The sequence below is a fragment of the Alosa alosa genome, chromosome 12 (assembly GCF_017589495.1).
Source record: "Alosa alosa isolate M-15738 ecotype Scorff River chromosome 12, AALO_Geno_1.1, whole genome shotgun sequence".
Classification (NCBI taxonomy): Eukaryota; Metazoa; Chordata; class Actinopteri; order Clupeiformes; family Clupeidae; genus Alosa; species Alosa alosa.
In genome coordinates, this window is record NC_063200.1 from 31,761,279 (window position 1) to 31,786,278 (window position 25,000).

At 44.9% G+C, this 25,000-nt stretch overlaps 1 protein-coding gene across 1 annotated transcript in view; it reads right to left on the minus strand.

The window, feature by feature from the left end:
• Positions 1 to 19,229, minus strand: part of LOC125304868 (collagen alpha-1(XXVII) chain A-like) — a 53,097-nt gene extending 33,868 nt beyond the window's left edge. Inside the window, exons 1-9 of the mRNA XM_048259385.1 lie at positions 18,828 to 19,229; positions 15,603 to 15,673; positions 11,419 to 12,734; positions 7,694 to 7,747; positions 5,187 to 5,240; positions 3,510 to 3,563; positions 3,299 to 3,352; positions 2,173 to 2,217; positions 1,144 to 1,197 (exon numbers count right to left, since the gene is read on the minus strand). Coding sequence (XP_048115342.1) covers positions 1,144 to 1,197; positions 2,173 to 2,217; positions 3,299 to 3,352; positions 3,510 to 3,563; positions 5,187 to 5,240; positions 7,694 to 7,747; positions 11,419 to 12,734; positions 15,603 to 15,673; positions 18,828 to 18,880 — 1,755 coding nt within the window. The 5' untranslated portion in view covers positions 18,881 to 19,229. The remainder of the gene's footprint in view (positions 1 to 1,143; positions 1,198 to 2,172; positions 2,218 to 3,298; positions 3,353 to 3,509; positions 3,564 to 5,186; positions 5,241 to 7,693; positions 7,748 to 11,418; positions 12,735 to 15,602; positions 15,674 to 18,827) is intronic.
• Between the last annotated feature and the right edge of the window lie 5,771 nt (positions 19,230 to 25,000).

The window sequence follows — 25,000 nt, forward strand, 5'->3', positions numbered from 1 at the left end:
AGAGAGAGAGAGAGAGAGAGAGAGAGGGCAAGAAGGAAAGGGGGGAGATGGGGGGTAAGAAGAGAGGGAGAGCAAGGGAGAAGGAGGGAGAGAGGGGGCAGAGAGAGGGAGAGGAAGGCAGAGGGAGGGGGCAGAGAGACAGGGAGAGAGGGAACACAGGTAAGTAGTGTGGTTCCTCTGTGCATGACATCCATACTGAAGTAAAATGTCAGTCTCCCAAGAGAGGGAACAATTCGTCCTCTATGTCCTGCGAGGCCAGACTCTGTCTCTGCGCTAGGTGTTATCTGGGAGTGAGAGGAGCCCTGCTCACTCTTTGTGTTCATTGTGATCAGACTAAAAAAAGAAACTTCCCTTCCCTGCAACCCAAAAGGCCATAATAACACTAATTGTTAAGTGAGAATCAAACAGATATCAACTCTGACCAAAGAGGCATTTTTACTCACTGTGAACGACTAATTGTCTTAACTAACTGTCTTTTGGTAGGCACTTTGAAATGATCAGCTGTTTTGTTGTGGTCATAAAACTGGTCGTTAAAAATATTCTCTTTGCAGCACTGAGGCTGGCCAAATCTGTCCTATTTTGCTCGTGTCCTAAATCCGTTTTGTTGAGTAATCATGGAGGTGAGGTGAGGAGGCTATGTGGGGAACAGATGCAGGAAGGAAACGAGTTTGCGTTCGGAGGCCCCGTGCCACAGGCGTCCTGGAAACAGCTGGCTTCCTCTGGATGGCATTCAGGTGAGGCCTGCAGTAAGGAGCGGCTGCAGCCACCTGATTGGTGTGGTTAAGGCTGAGCCAGGATTAATCCTACTGCTCTCAAACGGCCAATTAGGAGCTGCACACTAACCTTAAATAGCCTTTGGTCCCACTCAACATCAGACATAAACCCAAACTGTACATAAACATGCTCTACTGCACACACACACACACACACACACACACACACACACACACACACACACACACACACACACACACACACACACACAGACACACAGACATACGCAGCAAGACACACACACATACTCACAAACATAAACTTAGGTGTACACACTCGGCACACACACAGTTTCACATGCCAATACAGACATACACACATGCACACGCACACATACACACACAGCGCAGCAATAGAGGATTACTGCACCTGCCTGCCAGGATAACCTTTGGCCCCAGGCAATCCATCAGGACCCTGTAAACCCTGGGAGAGAAAGAGATGGGCAGTGAGATGCCAGACTTGCATAATGTAAGCAAAACTCATCCCCACAACTTTTGTAACTGACTAGAGACCCAGCGAGGATGAGGCTCAAATTATGAAGTCTTATGAGAATTAGACAATGCTCATTCACAAATGCATAGCTCAGACGACAGACAAAACCATGTGCTTTTATGCAATCATCTGGAATCAAAATAGCAGTAATTGTGTTTACACAGTAAGATTTCAGAAAATTACTGTTGTCGTATATCATTAGTGTGTGTTTGTACGTTCAGTGAGTGATGGTGTGCAAGACCATATGAATTTTTGAGGTAATGTGTGTATATGCAATTGTATATGTGTGTGTGTGTGTGTATGTGTGTGTGTGTGTGCATGTGTGCGTGCATCTGTCTGTGCGTGTGTGCATACTGTATGTGTGTGTGTGTGTGTGTGTGTGTGTGTGTGTGTGTGTGTGTGTGTGCGTGCATCTGTCTGTGTGTGTGTGTGTGTGTGTGTGTGTGTGTGTGTGTGTGTGTGTGTGTGTGTGTGTGTGTGTGTGTGAGTGCATCTGTCTGTGCGTGTCTGCATATGTGTGTGTGTTTATATGAGACAATGCAGGTGCTCCCGTTTCCCAAATGATGTCATCCTCATGGGAAAGGAGGGGGCGCTTACAAAAAAGAGGACAACCACTCTATGTATATATGAGTGTGTGTGTGTGTGTGTGTGTGTGTGTGTGTGTGTGTGTGTGTGTGTGTGTGTGTGTGTGTGTGTGTGTGTGTGTGTGTGTGTGCATATGTGCATGTGTGTTTATTAAAGACAGACAAATAGACAACGTGTGAATGTGCGTTCATGCTGCTCTACTAGGGGACTAGAGGGCACTGAGAGCTCCATTTTACTCCGCAGGAAGCGCTACAAAGAGAGCGTGTGGAAGAGGGACAAAGAGACAGACAGAGACAGACAAGGGAAGGGAGTTGCACCCACTTGCTCTCCTGGGAGGCCCACTGGACCTGGATGGCCTTTCTGCCCCTAAAAGAATAGAAATGGAGAAAAGAAATCAGATGAAGACAAACACAGACCAACGGATGGACACGGTCACAGACACACACAGAAACATGCGCAGGGCATAAATCTCACATGCTGTAGGTACTCATGTTAACAGTGCTACCTGGCAGAGAACATGTGTGTGCATGCGGGTATAATATAAATGCCTTCCTGTAGGACTCAGACCTTGTGTTGTGTGTGTGTGTGTGTGTGTGTGTGTGTGTGTGTGTGTGTGTGTGTGCATGAGCCATAACTAAACCGCAGAACACTGTGGATTGTGCTGACTAGAGAGAAATGAACAACCAGCGGAAAAAACGCATGAATGATGGAGTGAGTAAGGGGAGGAGGGACGGTGGGAGAGAAACAGAGAGAGGGAGAGGAAGAGAGAAACAGAGAGAGGGAGAGGAAGAGAGAAACAGAGAGAGGGAGAGGAAGAGAGAAAAAGAGAGGAGGCTCTGTTTTCCGAAAACATGCTGCCCAATATCTAGGAAAGAGCAATGTTGCTGTGTCGTCCAACCATCAAACCGACATGATTGTGTGTGGTGTGTGTGCATCTGTGGGTATGTGTGTGTGTGTGTGTGTGTGTGTGTGTGTGTATGCACACTCTCTCTGAAGCAGCAGATCTTTAATTGGAAACACATGGAGCCAGCTCCATATAATCGTGCACACACACACACACACACACACACACACACACACACACACACACACAGACACACACATTCAAATTTTACACACACTATTTATTTACATGTTTCACACATGCATTTTTATGATCTAAATCAAGGTAAAAGCTAAAAAATTGCAGACTCAAACAAACACATGAATGTCTACACACACTGTATACTGTATGCATGCACACACAAAACTCTCTCAGACAAGAGCCCACTTATGTAATGGAGCATTTACCCGCAATGTTTCATTTTCTGGCCCAGAAGCAGTTATTCATGAATGTCTTTGGCTCCCAGATACATATAGTAATTTTAGCCTTCAGAAAAAGGACTTGGTGTGTGTGTGTGTGTGTGTGTATGTGTGCGAGCGTGTGTGTGCATGCTTTATAGCCTACCTTACGCCCGAGCTGACCAGGCAACCCCACAGGCCCCATAATGCCCGGGTCTCCCTGAGAGACACACAAGCAAACAAACAAACAATACAGACAATTACTAGAAAACCATTTTATCATCTTCTGACCTGTTCCCATTTTACATCACAACTGTCTGTGTGTGTGTGTGTGTGTGTGTGTGTGTGTGTGTGTGTGTGTGTGTGTGTGGTCTTACTTTGTCTCCATTAGGTGCTTTTCCTGGAGAAAGTCCTGGGTCTCCTTTGTGACCCTGTGACAACAAATCCATTTAAAAAATAAAACATTAAGAAGTGTGTGGTGTGTGCATATAAATGTGTGTGTGTGCATGTGTGTGTTCTTGTATGTGTGTGTGTGTGTGTGTGTGTGTGTGTGTGTGTGTGTGTGTGTGTGTGTGTAGGTATGCCTATGCATTTATTCATTAATCAGTGAGAAGTCATTGAGTTGTGTATATGTGTGGGATCCACGTGTGTGTACATTTGTTAGTGGGCAAGTAAACACTCCCAGCTTTACTACTTCAAAGGCAAGGTTAAGGTATTAAGAGCTGAAGGCCTGCTGGCAGACAAAGACAACATCAAACAATGAACAAGCTCTACTTCCTCACATACACACACACACACACCTGGTGTTTTCATATTTCCAAGAGAAGTTGTAAAGTGTTTTAGTGACAGGAGTTTTGGAGGGGGCTAATGTGTGTGTGTGTGTGTGTGTGTGTGTGTGTGTGTGTGTGTGTGTGTGTGTGTGTGTGTGTGTGTGTGTGTGTGTGTGTGTGTGTGCACGCGCCCCTTAAAAGTGTGTCAGTAAGCGTGCATATGTTTTACAGCTTCTCTGGAAACATGGAAACACCAGCTCATAGAAAAGGAAAGCCGAGTAATGGTTCAGAAATGGTAAAGAATTTAGACCTACTCAGACACGTTCATACAAACTCAGAGGAATTTTCTCACAGTCCACTCACTCCGGATATCACTCAACATATTTATTAGTGTAAAATGCTGATGATAGGTCTGCACAACAACAAAAACAAATTTCTCTGTGTGTGTAAAAGGTAGAAGAGAGAGTGGGCCAGTTTGTCAGACTCTATGTAAGAGATGGAGTGAGCTATGTTTGTGTGTGTGTTTGTGTGTGTGTGTGTGTGTGTGTGTGTGTGTGTGTGTGTGTGTGTGTGTGTGTGTGTGTGTGTGTGTGTGTGTGTCTATATGTGTGTGTGTGTGTGTCTACACAGATGGAATATAAAAGGTGCATATATGCAGTACAGTACGTATGTGTGTGCTTATGTTTGCGTGCCTGTGTGTGTTTGTATGTGTCATTTGGTGTCTGGGTGACGGACTGCAATTCCCAGCATCCCCGTGGGAGGCACCCGGGGCTTCCAGCAGCGGTGCATCATCATTTCCTTAGCAACAGCTTGACAACCCCTGTTTTGGAGGAACAGCAGTCCCGCAGTCCCGTTCATTTTTAATGAGCCCCAAAATGTTCCCTTTGTCAAATAAATACATTTGAAGAGTTGAGTGGAAAAAGACACTCGGGAACAGATGCCAGAACAGAACATATTGTGAGCCCCCCAACCAGAGCCCCCACAATATGAGACTGCAGTCAGCGTGAGGTCATCAGAGACAGATGCGGGGACTGCTGCTGTTTTCACGTCTGCTACTGGCTGCCTGGCCAGGTGAGAGAGCCTGTGATTATGGCCCCTGGTACTAAAAGAGGGATGGGTATTTCCAAACACCTTAAATGTGCAGACCCGTAAACGGCGGTCAAAAGGTGGAACGGTAACCATTTGTTTGTCCAGACTTGAGAAGGACACCGGTGTGTAATGTGTAATGTGTGCATGTGTGCGTGCGACTCGTGTGAATGAGTGCTTAAGTGAATACAGTCCTACCTTTAGCCCTGGGGGACCTGGTCGTCCCGGTTTGCCGTGAGGTCCAGGAGGCCCCTATAATACACACACACACACACACACACACACACGCACACACACACACACAGAGAAGTCACAGTAAGAGCACAGAACAGAACAGAGAGACCCACACAGCTGTGGCTCTGGCTGCGTTTGCTGGAGTTAATCTAAAGACACTAATAGTTCAGAGCAAACTGATGAAAACTCCTCAGAGGGGTGTACTGTTCTTTGACAGGAAAGCATCCTTTAGCCTGTTTAAACACTTCCCACTCTGAATGACTGGCCGCCTCTGTTCGCGAGTTCACAACGTGCATGACTGGCGCCTCCCAAGGCCATTTTCCTCCAATCAGGGCAAGGAAAGCTGAGTCCAGCTCTTTAGCTGGTGGGCAGGACTCAGTCACGGTACATAAAAGCCAAAGCAAACAGAGCTGAGGAGGGACGAAGAAGCTAATGGAAATTAAATAAAAGTGGATGGGGGGGGGGGTCTTGGAGTTGCGCTGTGATGACCCCTGATTGACACTCTGGTCACCTCTGATCCCATTCTGACCTGCACCTGCCCTCCACGTGTGTGGGGTGAAAGGTCAGTGAAGGAGAGATGTGGTAAGGTCTGAGGTCAAGATCAGATAAACACACACACACAAACACACACACACACACACAAACACATACATTCACACTCAGATACACCCACTTACACATAAACAAACACTCGCTTCTCCCCCTTCTTCAACTTTCAAAGCGTAACGTGAGCATAGACCCCTTCTGTAACTTAGGAGCGAGACAGAACTTCTTTTGAATTATTATGGTCTGAGCGCTGTGCTTTACTACTGCCCATTCATTATTTCCAATGTGATCCCGCCTAACTCTCAATCACACACATACTGTACACACACACACACACACACACAAGCAATCACCATGCATTTTATATTTAATGGCAGCTGCACAGGACTCCGACCAGCAGAAGTGACAAGTGCTGAGGTTAAGATGTGGACTCATGGAGTCCTCACTGGAGATGGAGCTAATCTGGGGTTTACTATTCATGTTCACAAAACCATTGTAAAAACCGCACACATATGACCAAATAAAGGATAAAAATATATACACACATGTAAATACACAAACATGCATACACACAAATATATACACACACATTCGCAGGTGGCTGAGGTGGGTGGGTCTGTGAGAGGTATTCTGGGATGTGGACCAGGAAGCCGCAGGTTTAGAATTGTAACTATGGAAACCGCAGAACTACCCGAGGGTACAACCGAGGGGCCTGAGAGAGTGTATGAATGTGTATTATGTGCATGCGTGTGTGTAATCAGAGCCTTCTATAATAACAGGGTACTCACTTAAAAACCTGTATTCTAATTACATGAATTTTCAGGAATAGATTCAAAACATAACATTCAATCATCATGATCTACCCAACATAAAAAACTCCACACCCTCCGCACAGAATCATAAGCATGAGTATTTTTATTAGTCCACTCTACAGTGGAAACGGTTCATTTTGCTGCCGCTCCTTGGCTGGACTAGGAGCAGTACAGCAGCTGCATGAATAGCGCCACCTAGGGTAATTCTGGTTAAGTGCCTTGCCCAGGGCCACAGCTATATCCTTATGCTCAAGACACACAAGTACTGAGAGAAGGCCAACAACACTTAGTGCTGCACGTATCAAACTCTTTTCTTTTCTTGACAAATCATACCATTAGTACATTCTCTCTCTTTCTGGTCTCTTTTGTCTTTTTGAAGACTCTCTTCCTCTCTATGAAGACTCTCATCCTCTCTATGAAGGCTCTTTTCCTCTCTATGAAGACTCTCTTCCTCTCTATGAAGACTCTTTTCTCCTCTATAAAGACTCTTAGGAAGGATTAGGAAGGGCTTTCTACTGTACACTACCACTGAATGCAAATCACTGCTGCTGCTATTTCTCAAACACAGAACATACATAAGCAGTGAAGGTCTAAGGACATGATTATAAGTGAGGTATGTATACATGAGTTTAAAAATACTTAAACCATACTCTCATAGATTTGAGGGAAAATGTCATTGTTGTTCTACATATAACTACTTCTGGATCTACAATATGGATGCACTTCCGAGGTGTCTATTAGCAAACACAGGCCAAAACGTTTAGAATGCGATGATATGTTGAAATTGTTCATTTCTAGTACCGGTATGTCTAATAGCATATGTGTTTTGACAGAGGATGCACCAAAAACAATGGTCCCTTGAAATACAAGATCACTGTTCCCCCAGGAACATAGGAAACAAGCTGATTCTACAGTAGCAAACACCACCTATATCTGACATTTCAGATATCACATCAGCTTTCAAGGATAGTATAGCATCTTGTCTTTACCACTTCAACAGTAGTCCCACTCATGAAAAGACATCAACATCTATTAACAGCAAAATGTGTCCCAATGTGTCCCAAATGCAACCAGTGTTTTCTTCAGTCTTTGCCCTACTGGAGGCCAACTTACCCTTGGTCCTTGCTTCCCTGAAGGGCCTGGCTTCCCCGGTGGCCCCGGAGACCCCTATAAAAGGCACACATACACACACACACACACAAACTCATTACTGGGGAAGAGAGCACATAAACAAGGCAAAGGTCACTAGCCTATAACCAACTCAATTCTTCCAATGTCACATTTCTGATAATCTGGTTTGGTCTCTAGCACAAATACCTAGCGTAAAGTCTGTTATATTTCATGCAAGCTGCACTTTCCAAGTGAGTAGTTGAGTTCTTCCTTCAACCTGAAAATCATTATTGTGGAGGGCTATTGATATCAACATGTGGTTATTTTCAACAATCAAACTGCTATCATGCAGGCTCGTAAACTTGCTCATGACATACTATGAGAGAGCAGCCTAAAAAGCTTACAATTTGTGAGAGCAAAGTACACTCTATTTCGGCTCTCTACCCCCTTTTTCCCTCAGTCACCCACCCTCCCTGCACATACCCCCCCCCTTAACAGGGCCACGTGGCAGAAGAAAAAAGGGCTCCATTGAAAAGAGGGCTCTGTGTGTGTGTGTGTGTGAGTGTGTGTATGTGTGTTTGTGTCAGTGTGTGTGTGTCAGTGTGTACGTGCACGTGTGTGTGAATGAGTGTAAGAGTGTGCGTCGGTGTGTGTGACTGTGTATGCATATGTTTATGCAGTGTTGCCATATATTACAGCAGTGAGATCTAAGAACACACACGCACATAGGATTTATGGTGCATTTCAGAGCACACACATGTGCCTTTGTATGTTTCTAAAAGCTGCTCGTGTGTGACAGAAATCACACACACACATCCACACAGAGTGCAAGGCGAGGTCGAGTAAATGGGTGCGTGTCAGCGTGCGTGTCTAAAGACTATTTGTGTATGTTAAAAGTGTTGTGTGTATGTATGTTTGACGCAGTGTTGCAGTGTGTGTGCATGCATGTGTGAGTGCGCGCATGCGTGTGTGTGTGTGTGTGTGTGTCTTTCTGCATGTATGTGAGTAAAGCAGTGTCTGTTAGCACTGTACAGAGCACTGTGAGAGGACCACAGAATGGCATGGTTTAGGCATTACGCCTTTGATAATGACAGACAGCTATTGTCTAAACGACACACACACACACACACACACAGATACAGACATAAATACACGCTCTGGGCAGGTTCCTAAAAATGCAATTAACCTGCCTAATTACAGACATGCACACACACCCACACCCATCGCACACTTACGCAGACAGACCCCACACACACCCACACACACTCATCGCACACTTACGCAGACAGGCCCCCCCCCCACACACACACACACACACCCTGTTGTGTGTGTGTGGGGGGGGACACTTCTTGCACAGGACACTTCTTGCACAGACTCAACAAACCACTAATAGATATTGTCACATCGCCATAGGGTTTTTTAACAAACGCAACACAAAAGCGAGCTGTGACGACAGCTCTCCTTTAAAACATACAATAGTGAACATTGACTCATCAAACATCTACTATCAAACTCATTTTGTGAAAGGAGTGAATGTTTCAAAGTAAAAGCTGAAAATTCCCCACAAATCAATTCCAGAAACAATTCCAAGCAACCAGTTCATATTGCGTATGTATTCTTCCAAAGAAGTTCCAAAGAAGACCTAGGGTCAAGGGAGTGTAACTCAAGAATAATGCACTGACCGACACTGTGGAGTCAGGGGGTGACGTGCACAGAATTTAAGGTGAGTCAAGGGAGCAGAACTCAAGCCAGACTGTCGTCTTTAGTGGCCCACATTTGTCTGGGTAACCTTGTGCTGTCGTTTTTGTGTTTAGACCTGTTTCGGTGTGGTCTTGTTTTTTGGCAAGTCTCTATGGAGAGAAGCTGAAAGGAAAGGGGGCACAGGGGATAAAGAAAGAGAGAGAAAGAGAGAGAGAGAGAGAGAGAAAGAGAGAGAGAGAGTAAGAGAGAGAGATAGAGAGAGTTGCAGTGGGGGTTGCACTAAAGTCAGCTGGGCTCACAGAATTCATTAGAATGCAGACTACTCTACGTTGCGGTAGCACAGGAGCAGAACAAAGATTTTCCTTTTAGAACTCGGATTCTGCTGACCACACACATGGTGCCGCGCAGTCTTGTTCCACTCACAGCACACTTCCACACATATGGCCCGGCACATATAAACAACTCACTGAGGCACCGCCGCAATCAATGCAAAGTCAAATACAATCCTTTCCAGAAATCTTCACATCAGCATATTCACATTCACACACAAACACAAACACATGCACATTAATGTGTCTAGTTATACTAAATGCTGACGCTCAGCAAACAGACTTTCCCTTCATTCAGAAGACTAACCGCCGGTTAGTGCATGACTCAAAAACCACAGAAGTTCACATCCATGGAATGATTTACGGGAAAAAAACGATGAGAACACAACGTGGGTCCACACGTGGGAATGCCACAACTATTCAAAAGCAAAAGCAGTCGGAAAAGGTAAGCAGTCGGAAAATGACTGATCTGCAGAGGATGACATTTAACAGCTGCGGCTAGGTTTGGCCCATCTTCTGCTCAGAATGTTTGGCTGTGAACGTTCAAATTCCACTCACAAAGAAACACGTTCTCTGACATTATGACATCATGTTCTCCTCAATGAATCGGAGCCTCGGCCTAAGATGCTGTCTCGTGACCTTTAGGAGGATGTGGCTCAAATGAAATTCATCCGGATGATAAAATTAAGTTTTAAAATACTTTTTTTTTCTTGCAGTAACCACTTAAAATCCATGTGTTATGTAGTGTTTATGTAATGCAATCTGTGATTCATGAAATGCAATGTCTGATGATCTCAATGCAATGATTCGATTATCTTCAAAGGGGCACAGTAATAGGAATCTATAAAAAGGGCTCACTTTAATGAAGGCCCTTCTACGAATACTTAAACAGAGGATCAACAGAGGTTATTAGAAAATACAAAACTTCAAATAACACTTTTATGTATCAAAAGAGTGATAAACACAGGGGTTGATGTGTAAATCATGACGCGTGTAATGTTTTAAGGGGCGCCATCGTCGTCCACTTTGAGAGGCCGTAATTCTGACAAGACCTGTCAACTTTTTCCATGGCTATCTCCACCTTTCTGTCTGCCACTAATTACAGCTTGTCTTCCCTGCATGAAGGTGCAGACAGCTGGCACCGCTTCAAGCAATCACTGAGAGGATCTCTAGGGGGGTGTGCTGGGCTTTAGCAGTGCAGCTCATTTGAAACAAGTGTGCCCTCAAGTCGTCTGCGCTGCCTGCATCCCCGCTGTCTGTTTTGATCAATGAATGCCTCTCTCTGTGTTACATACGGACGGTGGTATTTGGGGGAAAGCTTGGTCAAAACAACTGAGTATGAGTAGTGTGTGACGCTTGCCAAGGTGGAACCTTAGAAAACGATCCATGGAGAAACCCTCAAAGGGTGTCCCATGTGGTTGCTCCACTGGCACCTGCGGTGCACTAATAGTAATGCCGAGTCAAACTCTGAGAGCCGAATAAACCCTGTCATGTTGGATCAGACACAATCACAGCACTGTAATATAATTTGCTTGCTATAAATAACTTCAAATTAACGGATAAAATGATGCACAAATATATATACTATAAGGTGTTTTAAGATGTGTTGAGAAGTCTTACGATAAAATCCAATGCGTCTGATCCACGTTCACAAAGACACATACACACACAGGTAAAACACACACTGAAATATCTCACCGGAAATCCAGGCTCTCCCTTCAGCCCTGGGGGTCCAGGCAGCAGGAGAACCTCTGAGAGGTCAGGGTTGTAGGTGACAAACTGGTCCATGGCCAAGGTAGGGGTGGATTCCAAGGTGACTCTGGGTGTAGACGGGGTCACAGCCATGCGTTGGCTCTTTCTGGAAGGGGTACGCGAGGTGGGCCCTGCCTCCTTGGTGGCTTTGGGAGGGGGGGTGGAGGCAGTGGGCTTCCTCACTGGAGCTTTCTTAGGGGTTGGCTTAAGGGCAGGCAGGGCTTGAGTGGTGGGCTTTTTGGCAGTAGGCTTTGCGGCTGTGGGTCGCTTTAAGGTGGGCTTTGGAGGGGTTGGCCTTTTGGAGGTGGTCTTGGTGGCAGCTGGTTTAGTGGGAAGGGGTTTCCTGGAGGTCTTGGGGGGTGTTGATTTTGGGGCGGTTGGCTTAGCAGAGCTGGGCTTGACTCTCAGGGTGGGTTTGGGGGAGGCCTTCCTGTCAGTTGGTCTGGGTGTCTGGGGCGTTTGAGTCCGTGTTTGAGCTACGGTCTGAGTACGCTGCGTGGGTCCATGGGGCGATGGTGACACCAAAGTGGCGGCGAGGGTTCTTGTGACTTGCGGGGCTTTCCATGGCAACGGCTCACGCTCAAGGGGCTGACGGAGCAGGGAGTGGGTGTGGTTTGAATGGCCGGGGTCCTCTTTGCACTCGGGGCGCATGATGCTGCAGAATCCACCATCGGTCGCCCGTTCCCAGTTCACCAGGTCCAGCTGACACAGCTCCCCTTCCAAGGCCACGCCCGAGAGCCGGGCACCACCACGGCCGAGCTGGAAGCTCCCGCGGGGGTCCAGGGGCGCAGGCTCGGCCGGGAACAGTAGCGTCTGAGTCCTCTGGCTGCAGCCAGCCTGCAGCGTCACCCGCCGGCCACTCACGGACAGCGCCAGGGAGTGCGAGCGCCCGTCGTGAAGGTCCACCGGGAAGCTGACCGCGTTGGCCGACGCGCCGGGCTGAGTCTGCGAGGGCGCGTCAGCTTGGACGGTCAGCTGGCCGGGCGACAGCTCCACGCCCAGCTGCAAGCGGGAGCCAGAGTGGATAGAGAAGAGGAAGGCAGAGTTTCGACGGTGCAGGCGCAGGCTCACGAGCACTGCCAAGTCCATGTGTGTCGGGGCTGGTGTGTGTTTGCTGGAGGAGGGGAGGAGGGAGAGGAAGGGTGCTGCCAGGCGAGCCCGTGATGTAAGGATGACCCCCGTCGGCACGGAGATGACCCCTGGAGGAACGGAACGTGACCCCTGACCTCCACGCAAGCCCAGTCTCTGTAGCACGTCCACATCTAGAGAAAACAGAAACAGAAGATGAATACAGGCAGCAGGCGCAATGCACACTACATTGTAATCACACACCTTCCTCAGGACTGTATTTTTATTGCTCAGTGCCGTATCCCTAATCACACTGCTCAAACACCTCAAATTTAACTCTAGCTCAAATTTAACCATAATGAGTCCAAACAACAGCTCGCCAACCACTGGGTCATTCCAATATATCTGGGTCATACATTCCAGTATATCAAGATTGATAAGTTAAGTCAACAGGCATCATACTCCTTGAACATCCCAAAATTAGTTGTGGTTTGTAAACATAACTAGAGTTACTGTGTCTATTTGGAAAATGCCTTTGACCAGTAGCCGATGTGTTTAGTAGAGGGTACCTGTATAACATGGTGAAAATCTTAAAAAAGCTCTCATCAAAACTTGGCAGACAGCTGACATCTCATGACATAAAGACATATGAACTACTGATACTGTTTGTTGTCTTAACATTTCTATGCATTTGCAAACAGAAATAGCAGTTGCCTATTAAAATTGTTGGGTACGATATTTACGCCTTCATATAAGGCTTTGTATATTTACAGTAGGTCTACTATCTGTCAAAGAAAGCACTGTAATTATTACAACAGTATAGGCCTATTCTACACCAAGCACTAGTAAGCTTTTAAGCAAGCTGTTAGCCTAGCTGTTCTGCCATAAAACTGTATCCCTGTAGGCCTACAGGGATTTCATCATGTTGTTTTGTTAGTTTCAAAACAACAACAAAATACCAGTAGAATCTTCTACAAATGTCCCTGTGTCCTAAAAATTACAATAAGGAATGCGCTGAAACTGAAGATCTACCACTTTTACCACAACACCTCGCCTTCATCGTTTTACGTAAACATGCACGGTTGAATTGAACAGCTCCAGTTTCCATCTCGCTAAATATACAGATGAGCTGTGGTTTCCCAATGGCACGTGCGCTCTGATGCGCGCCAAATGCAAGCCTCTCTTATGTATTGTGTTTGGCCACCAAATGTATTATTGTGTGTGATAGTCTGCCTTGGCTTTATAATAGCGGATACATGTAAATAGGAGTTACGGTAAATATTCCCAATACTGATGTCGTTATTTTAGCACTGGTAAAGATTTGTTAAATATGTCCCTGTAGCCTACCAGAGGAACAAACATAAGGTAATTGTGTGGGCATGTGAGCAAGTCCTTCATAGTAACCCATGCACAATTTGTTTTTGAACAACCTTACATCAATTTGGCCAATGATTTCTTTTCTGTCTCTGACAGCATTCAAGATGGTTTGTATGCTTTATAAACTGTTAAAAATGTTTTGAGTGAAGGTGACTTATGGTGGTAGTGGCTGATGGTGAGAGATGACCTCAAACCATTCTAGATAATAGTGCAAAACCCAACATATGGTGGTCTGAGCTTGTTTTTCACTGTTTTTAAACTAGCTTGTTGTGTAGTGTCTACAGGGCTAAGATCCTGTTCTCTGAACATAAAAGTCATTGCACAGCAAAACCACCTATCATCACTGCAAATATAATGCTAATTTGTGCTGCTTTTCTGTGGTTGTTTGTTTGTCAGATTTCTATTCGCTTTTTTACCTCAACGCTCAGCCTGTTTCCAGATCAGCATAGAATCAGCCTGGCATGCAAACACTAACTGGGTAACTGCATTTGTAATTGGCATTTATGCTTAAAAACCTCCCAGTGCCCCCAAGCCAGTCCAGTTCAACACAAACACTCGCTACACGCTAAAAACATAACACAAACATCACATGCAAGTCATTACAATGTGCACATCGGATGTAGTCTTTCACGATGGTACATAAATAGCTTAATTTTTGATAGGGGTCTTTTCTCTACCTCTCTAAGCTTTAAGTCTTAAAGCCCAGAGAGGTAGAGAAATAAAACCTTTGTGTTCCAGACATTTGCCATGTTCTATCTCTTTCAGTCTGTTGCATCATATAATTAGCTCACCTGGCCTTGTCTATGCAAACTCATGTGGTTAATCCATTAAAAGAGCTGCAATGTTGAGAAAATGCCACTTTCACTTTGAAATGCACACTGACTGGAAGTTACCTAATCTGGCCACAGACATATTTTGCATTACATACCAGATTTAAAACAAAAGAAGGAAAGCCGTGCAGAGTGACTAACACTTCTACCTAATTCATCAGGGACAAGGGACAAGGGGTGAGACGACAAGGTCCTGCTGTGCCAAAAACCTCCTGTTCGTGCCAAAAGGAGTACAGTAAGTCTCTCAAAGTCCTCTCTCAAGAGTCTCCTTGGTTTATTACATAAGTCGGTGCCATACCACAATAATATACAGAAATTACACCAACAGAGGAAAGAATGTATGGTAGAAATAATGATAATCAGTACAGACACCATTCTAGGGTAAGTGACTTGCAAATATGAAGACAGATCTGCACTGGGCAGTATTCACAGAGCAGAGATTCTTCAGATTTAGTGAAACACGGGTAGACAGAGGGAGAAAGAGAGACAGGAAAGAGAGAAAACAGATGCACAACAGAAGGCAAAAATAAACATTCCATATGCAAACCCAGAGGTAATGGACACCGAACAATAGACCATTGCAGTGGCACACTGCTCCTCAAGACACATGCGAACCATGCATGCTGACAGGAAACCGCTCCAAGCTACCTGTCTCATTTATAAACTGAATCTATTTTGGATGCATTAGAAAAAATATATAGAATTAATACATGACTTAACTTTTTAATCAAACCTTAAGCGTAACTCCAGTTCTCATGCGACAGATATGTAATAGTGATACTGGTTGTTTTCACATTTCTACCCATCTAATACAGACCAATACATATTTACTGATGTTTTTAGCATACACCTTACCTTCAGAGAGTACTTGAGCAAGTCCCAGGTGACAACTACAGTAGAGAAGAGTACAGAGGAGTAATGCTCTCCTGTGGACAGGCAGAGAGAGACAGGGGAGAGAAGAGGTCAGTTAATGATGATGATGATGATGATGATTATGATGATGATGATGATGATGCATTATACTCTATGATGAACACACTGTCCCACCCACATAATTTTGCAGTGAGAATAGAGAGAGAGAGAGAGAGAGAGAGAGAGAGAGAGAGAGAGAGAGCTAGCGGGACACAAACACACACACACACACTCACACACCCTTAGTAAAGACCCTGTGTTTGACCACAGATCAACCCTGCCAATCAGAGGCCAGAGAGCACACTGAGCATACACTGACTAACACACACAGATGAGTGTGTCTGGGTGTTAAGTGTGTGTAAGTCTGAAGAGGACTGACTCACTGTCTGTGAGCTAGAGTGACTGCAAGTGTGTATGTGTGTATGTGTGTTTGTGTGTGTGTGTGTCTGCACATCTGCACATATCTTGGTGTTTAGCTTTTTTAAGTGCATAGATATGTGTATACATAATGTGTGACCAATGTGTTTATCAGTATGGTTAGGCTATACCTTTAATGGCGCGTAAGTCTAAAACACACATCTGTCTGAATGACCTGGACACCTGGATATGCTTGACCCAAGGGCTAGAAAAAAACTTATCCAACCTTAATACACAAATTTTGACCATCATGAACAAAACAATCTTTCTCTGTCACACAAACACACACACACACACACACACACACACACACACACACACACACACACACACACACACACACACACACACACACACACACACACACACACACACACACACACACACACACACAATGTGTCATTGTGTGTATGACTGTGTGTATGGGAGAGAAAAGAAACAGATTTTGCTCTCCTTTTTTCTGTCTCATTCATTTACTGCATGGAATTCCCAGGGCCACCACCCACCAACACACACACACACACACACACACACACACACACACACACACACACACACACACTAGGGTCAGTGGAAAATTCCTTCAGTGGGGCAGACACTGACAGACATTGATGAGAGAGAGAACATGACCCCACTCTGAAAACACACCACAGCTCCATCCACCTCCCAGGTCATTCCACCCCCACAACCCCCCTCAGTAATTTCCGCACAGTGAATCGCTCCATCCAAATCACATACTTCTGAAGATAAATGAAAGGTGTGTGTGATGTGTGTGTGTGTGTGTGTACTACACTAACAAATTGGTCAGTTAACACTGCCCACGCATGCTCATGCACCTTTGAGTTTTAAAACTCCGAGGTGCTTTAGAATATGCACGAGGTGGATGAGCAACAGATGTTAAGCGACTGGACAGAGCAAAAGCTCGTGACCAGGATTTGTATTAAACTAATTTGAAAGCCAAACCCCGTCCACTTGTCACCGACACCTCATTTCATATGAAAGTAAAAGCTAGCTGCTCAATTGGCCATGAAATGTTGTTTAATTGAGTGCGCTAGCGCGATTTCAAACAGCACACGGATATCAGAAGGGTCTCAAAATAGACAGACCACGCTGACCCAATAACGTACAGTGAAAGTGTGAAATACTGAGCGTGTCTTGTCTTTGAAGCACAAGTTGGACTGGTGCCTCAGTGGCTCCATGCAGACAGAGGCAAGGGGAATGAATCAGGTTCAACACCAAACGCTCTCTGAGCCAAAGGTTTCTACTCGCACCAAAGAGTGAGTTCCTCCCCAGTGCGATTGGACTGAGGAAGTTTTTTTTGCAAGAGCAGTCAGTCAGCGAATCTCGTCTATCACCTCTCTTTGATCTACACCTCCGCTCTCTTCATTCATCCATCCATTCATTTAGTCAGTCAGGTGAAAGAGCGTCCGGTGAGCGGGTGGCGCACTGGCGATGCATAGTTGCGCACCTTCTGCATTAGACCTGAGTTGTTCACCTTCAGGATTAGCATTAAAGTTGTATTTACGTTGAAAATGGTATAATAGCAACCTATAGAGTGGGGCAAATATGTATTCCAAGTTAACAGTTGTATATGTAATTTCGAAGTAGGATGAAAGTTACTTTGAAGTCTAACAGTTATTTACTCTCAATGAAAAGCCTGGACAGTGAGAAAATGTATTACCAAGGACCCATAATAAACTACCTAACCGAAACAAAAAGTAAATTTCCTTAAATTAGACCGATAGGTAGGCCTATACAGTCCACGCTCAAAAATGGATTCTCCTGCTGCGTCATTATTGTAGCAACTCAGAGGTCTTTAAAGCGAATTTGTACAAGTCGCTTTAACGCCGGGTGTGAGTTACAATGTCCTATTCACAAGCTTCTACTGTCATAGCTGTGTTTGTGTGTGTGTGTTAACCACATAGTAGCAAACGCAAAAGTAAATACAGCTTCCGACAAACACACACACACACACACACACACACACAAGCACACACACACACACACACACACACACACTGGGGCGCTCGCACACGCACGTACAGATACGCGAGGTCTAACTATGCGACTTTTGAGCGGAGCGCTTCCGCCGCTCGCAGGAGGAGGGCCATGTCATGTTTCCCCTGAATGCCGCGCGCTTTTGGTTAACGGTAAATTCAAATGTGTTGTCCCGAATATGTTGCGTTGCGTAAAAAGTTTCGCATTTGAACAAGGGGGGGATGGGGAACAGCCGACCATCTTAACGTCGTTTCCTTCATAACTTAAGAAATCTCAGAGAAACGCTGAAAGCCTCTGAGTAGTCAGACTCTTTGACGTATGGTCAATTGACAGAACCACAGTAAATATAGTGAAGCCTGCCAAGGTGTCTCTGACGAAACTAACTCAATAGCTGTAATCTACAATGCACCCAGTGAGTCTCCAGAAAGAATAACAACACAATGACATACGGCAAGCTTCTGCGGAAGGCCAGCTGTATGGGTGAAATCTCAGGGCTCTTTCAGGTCGGTTAGCTCAGAGCTGAACCACCGCCAATCAACACAGGTAGCCGTTCGCTCCGAGACACTTCAACAAGCTCCCATTCATTCCGCTCAACACACACACATACACACATACACACGGATTCTGCGAGCACACCAGAATTTTCCGCTGACCACTGACTCCCAAGAGTTTAACACAGTACCGAGGAAAGGAACTTGACACTTACTTGCATAGTTAAAACAATATCATCATCTCACGTTAACAAACACTTACTTTGGGTCGAGTCGAGAGGTTCTGCAATCTCTCCTTCGGGTCGCTAAATTCATTTGTATTCATCTGTCCCGGCAGGGTTAGGGTTAGGGTTCAAAAAAAAATCCGTTAATCACAGCGTGATCCCGACACCGACCGACAGACCGCGTGCCCCAGCCGCCGTCTCATGCATCGGATAAGCCCGTACAAGTGATCCTTCCGGGGCTCGAGCTCCCGTCCGGCCCCGTAAGCCGCGCGCGTATATCCGTATGTGGAGCGACTGTGGACGGCGTGCGCCGTTCCTGCTGTGCGTCAGTCCGTTCCCCTCGCGCCGCTGCTGCAGGCATCTATGCCGCCGCTGGGGCTCTCGGAACGCTGTGATATGTCAAAGGAAGATTGTGTGTGTTTAATGTGTGCCTGTGTTTGCTGGGGGGAACCTTCGAATAAAGTGGGGAAGTGGCGCACACGTTCTTTTTCGTTTTTTAAATAGCCTCTTTGCCGGGGAACCGTGGCGAAGGCAGGCTCTAAGACCCGGTGTCCGATTACAGACCGACCTACACCGCCTTCCGTGGGAGGATCACACCGAAGCAAAGACACACGACCCCCGCCTTTCTTCAAACCACGGCTCGGCCTGGTGGGAATGAATGCCTCGGTGTTAAAATAAATGGAAACAACGTTAATAGGCTTAATAAACGTCATTATCGAACGACAGAATGTTTATGTGTCTAAAATAGGCCTTGACTACTATTGAGCGGCACTGTTTCCACTAAATTGCGAGTTAAACGTCTGTAAATTGTCCAAGAAACGTAGGGTGTAGGCTAGTTTATGTTAGATATGGAACGTTGTTGTCTGTTAGCCTCAGGTACTTTGGCCCATTAATTCTGCCTTTTTCGGCAAATTCCTTTCTGCCAAGAATGTGTGGTTATCATACACACACAGTGGAGATGCTAATCTGAAACAACGGGCTACGCCCACGTTCATACCTGAACCTGGTCCAGTCAATCAAATGCTTTTTGCACTAATCAGATAAGAGCATGTTTGCTTATTTATTCAGTAGTACACACTAATAACTTTTTTTGGTTATTTTAATGCACACCTGAGGGCTGGCTAAAAAAGAGTCTCTCTCTCTTTTTCTCGCACACACACACACTAAGGCCCACATGCCAGCTAATAGGCATTCTGTAAGACGATGGAGAGTAAATAGATGTAAATATATTTCAGTATGCTCAGTCACTTCTAAAATGCCCTCACAGGTAACTCTTCTCTTCTCCTTTCTCCCTTTCATTTGTTCAGTAAAGCTCTCCCACCCCAACCACACCTCATAATCTTCCCTCTTTGTTTGTCATTCTTGTCTTTTTTCCTGTCATCACTTTGTTCCTCCCATCTCATCTTACCTCATCTTCTCCTCACCCAGCTCCTCTCCTCTATACTCTCCCCCTCCCCCTCTCCACTCTTCTCCTCTCCTCTCCTGTCCTCTTTTCTCTTTGTTGGTGATATGACAAATGAAGCACAACACTTAGTGATTTGCCCTGTCTTTCTTTCCAGGCCCCACACTCTATCTATTACTCTCATGTTTGCCAGTGAATTTTATGACTTTTGAAGACATCTTGGCACGTTATAGGGGATATCACTATCACAGCAGAAGAGCTGGTGAGTCAGAGATCTGGGTGATGTGAGTCTCTAGGGCCAAGTCTGACTAGGCTCACTGTGCATCAGTCTCAATAGTGAATCAGACTTGAGAAATACTACAGGAATCCCAGTTTAATTCCCAGCTGGGCTTTCTGGCTGTGCTTGCTCCTGGATTAGATAGAAATTTCCCCCGACAGTGTGTGAACAGGACGCATTTATGTTGTTCAGAGAATCCCACACTCTCAGTCCCATGAGGTCACTAAAGTGAATAACATGATGTTTGTTGGAGCTACATTAGTTTGCCTTTAGTAGTGGTAAATTTGTTAGTTAATTTGTTTATTATGATTTTACTCACATTAGTAATATATATTTTGGTGATATTCTTTTGCTCGTTATTTGTTTAGTTAATTGTTTTGATAAATATGTGTAGTCTTTATTTTTTGGTTAGTTTACTAAAATATTTGGTTTAGACACCTGGGGGCAGTAGTGGGCACAGGTAAAGATGAATATAGGTAGTAAGTAGGAGGAGGCCTGTATGCACCTGGGTGGTGGGCACAGGATTTTTTTACCAGCACGAGAGATGCCATGTATTGTTTGCTGCAGCTGGAACTAAATAAACCAGCCACAAAACCCGAATCAAGCCTGGGATTGACTTTATTTCTTGCCTGCGTACATCACCTGCCCAGGGTGCCAGAAGTTGTCGTTTGAATGTTTGATTTAAGTTTAATTTTATTTTGTTGACAAACGGCCACTACAATGTTAAAGAGGAGTTGATCCATATCCCTTGAAGATGGAACCTTGGATAGAATCCCCCAGTTGAACAACGATAGTGCTTAGCTACTAGCTATACTACAAACTGTTCACTAGAAAACATACAAGACCATATCTTTTTCTATCTTATGTGATCATGTAAACAATATTAAAACCAAATCAAATCTAGACTAAACTATTTTTAGCATAGCTAGCATAGCGGTCATATAGGGATTGTCAAATTCAAAGTCATCTACTGCCTGAATTTTTGGTCAACAATTCCTGAGACACTTGAAACACCGGGGCACATGAAACTTGGTGGGCATGCAACCCCACTAGGCCCCTAACCTGACAATAGCCAGATGAATTTCGCTCCGCCTAGCTCCACTCATCCATCTGGAACCGATCCATTGAAGTGTTGCTTCAGAAGGCTGGGCCTAATCAAAAAATGCTTGCATATGATTGAATAAGCCACTTGTCCGTCATCTATTGACGTGCTACTTCAACCACCCACATCGAAGCCAACCCGTGACGCTGACAACAGTCTCACAGTCGCTTCTACGCTATGTCACATCTATGAAACTCCCGCCCTAAGGCCCTGATTGGCTGAACCATAAAGTCGGGTTGCAGAAATCACTCTCAATGGAAGAGGTCCCAGATGGATGTGAGTGAAGCTAGGCGGAGCTAAGCGGAACGACATTCATCTGGCTATTGTCAGGTTACTAGGCCCCCGCAATCAGGAACTGATTACACCTGCCATGCACAATTGCACATTTGGTCCCCTCTAATGTTGACTCCATGGCTGCGGCCTTGGTTTAAGTTTCTGTGTTGGCATGTGCATTTGAATCCGTATGCATTATAAATCATGTGGATGTTGTGGTTGCTCCATGTGTGCTTTATTGAGCACTGTATTAAAGTGTAGTTCCGTCTCACCCTGTCTGTCCCTCTGTTATTCCTGACTTTGTGTGTGTGTGTGTGTGTGTGTGTCATTTTAATGAGTGTAGAAGATGGCTCTATTAGAAGCCTGTGATACATTTAAAAGACAATGTTATGCAAAGAGACCGAACGGCTCATTTATCATCAAATCACAATACACTTTCTAAGCTGAGCCACAGGAAGTCACTGAAGACACCCTCATCAGCAGGTGCAATATACAGTTGTATTATCAGATGATTAGGAATCAGATCAACCGTAACATAAAACTTTATTACCTGTCACCCTCAGCCTCTTAACTGTTTGCCTTTGAACATACTGTAGCATTAACCCATATTCAAAATGCTTAACCTCTCATAACCCAAATATCCTTCACAACCCCCCTAATGTGAGCCAATGTACAGTGAACCTAATGACCTGTAAGTCAGACAGAGAGGAGGGAACATGGCAGGCAGCACAACACAGTTATGGACAACCTAATTGCTTCCCTAGTTTGTCTTTGTATGACTAGTCATTCTTCATCCCTCTTTAACTCCTCTAATGTTGACTCCATGGCTGCGGCCTTGGTTTAATCCAACACTGACCCCATAAGATCAGGTATTTTTGATGTCCTTTGCTCATGTTGTTACCAGTAATTTTGTCAAACAAAGCACCTGTTCTGGCTAAGATACACTTGTTTCCCTTGATGTCAGTTTCTGTGTTGGCATGTGCGTTTGTATCCGTATGCATTATAAATCATGTGGATGTTGTGGTTGCTCCATGTGTGCTTTATTGAGCGCTGTGTTGAAGTGTAGTTCCGTCTCACCCTGTCTGTCCCTCTGTTATTCCTGACTGTGTGTGTGTGTGTGTGTGTGTGTGTGTGTGTGTGTGTATGTCTATGAGCAAAGGGCTGCAATTACGCACATTCATATATTCTTACAGCCTTCTTTAATCACTGTGCTCGTATACACATATACACACACTCTCCCTGTGTACTCCAAGTCCCTCCATGTCTGTTTTCTCTTCCTCTCTCTAATTCTATCTTTCATCTCTGTCTCTCTCTCTCTACTTCTCTCGTCCATCTTTCTCTCTCTCTATCTCTCATTTACACACAGACGCACACACGCATACATGCATATATACACTCCCTTACTTTGAACAACTTGGTGTGAACCATCGTCTTCGTCTTAAAAAAGTCCTTTGAGTAACCACACAAGGCCAGATCAAAAGATCAGACAGAGCAGGCCATCATTTAGGTTCTGATGACGCAGATACACACACACACACACACACACACACACACACACACACACACACTCCCATCAATGCTCATTTGTTCATGCACCCGCTAACATATGTTCCAACATACACACCCAGGCATTAGGAGTTTGGCACAAATACATCCACAGGCTCACACACCCATTCAAACTCATCCATGCCCAAGCACGCCCATGCAGACAAGTAGACAGGCATATATATATATATAATTTCTACATTGTCTACAGCAAAAGAAGCAAGCACACACATTTTAATGAGTGTAGAAGATGGCTCTATTAGAAGCCTGTGATACATTTAAAAGACAATGTTATGCAAAGAGACCGAACGGCTCATTTATCATCAAATCACAATACACTTTCTAAGCTGAGCCACAGGAAGTCACTGAAGACACCCTCATCAGAAGGTGCAATATACAGTTGTATTATCAGATGATTAGGAATCAGATCAACCGTAACATAAAACTTTATTACCTGTCACCCTCAGCCTCTTTACTGTTTGTCTTTGAACATACTGTAGCATTAACCCATATTGAAAATGCTTAACCTCTCATAACCCAAATATCCTTCACAACCCCCCTAATGTGAGCCAATGTACAGTGAACCTAATGACCTGTAAGTCAGACAGAGAGGAGGGAACATGGCAGGCAGCACAACACAGTTATGGACAACCTAATTGCTTCCCTAGTTTGTCTTTGTATGACTAGTCATTCTTCATCCCTCTTTAACCACAGACTGTAGACTCTCCTGCAGTTGCACATCCCTCTGACTCCTTTCTCTCTCTCTCCTTCCCTCTCTTCCTCTATCTCTCTCTCTCTCATTTTGTCCATCCATTTCTTTCTGTCCCATTCTCTCCCACACGCTTTCTTGATTTGAATTTGACTCTCAGTCTTACTTCCTATCTCCCTAGCTATCATCTCTGTCTGCCATGACGGAATGCTCGTTCTTTCTTTTGCCATTCTTTCTTTCTTTTTTTCTTTGTCTCTTTCTCTCTCTCTCTCTCTCTCTCTTTACCAGCTCTGCTCTCCCACAGGCATTTCCCGGGGTGGCACCAGCAGAGCCATAATGACGGACCTGCTGTCTCATAACCGGACCAGAATAACCCTGATGCACACATGCATGCATACACACACACACACACGTTTGCAGGAAATGCTCGCTGTGTAGAAGGCTTATTCATAGGAGTTTTTTTCTCCCATTTAAAGACTCACATGTAGGTAAACCACATCCCACAACATTCACTTACACTATGACATAAAAGAGTTGATATAATAAAAAAAATAACACACTCGTCCACCACCAAGTTGCCTACACACTAAGAAACAGACATATACTGTATGTAGTTAACTACAAATAAACATAGGCTGTTATGCCTCCAATGGTCTGAATTTAAGTTTTGGACGAGTACATTGAGGCAAATGGACTTGACTGGTCTTGTTGTGTGGGAGAGTTCAGACGTGGGCGCAGCTATGACTGGGAATAACAGTGGAGTGAAAGCTTTCATCAAGCAGAGAGCCCTGAATGCAAATTTCACGCACCGTATATGCTCCATTGCGAAGTGCTTGCGGATAAAGGATCAGCTGAATTTATTTTTACATTTGCCGTAGTATTGTCGATGGGTTTAATAAGACA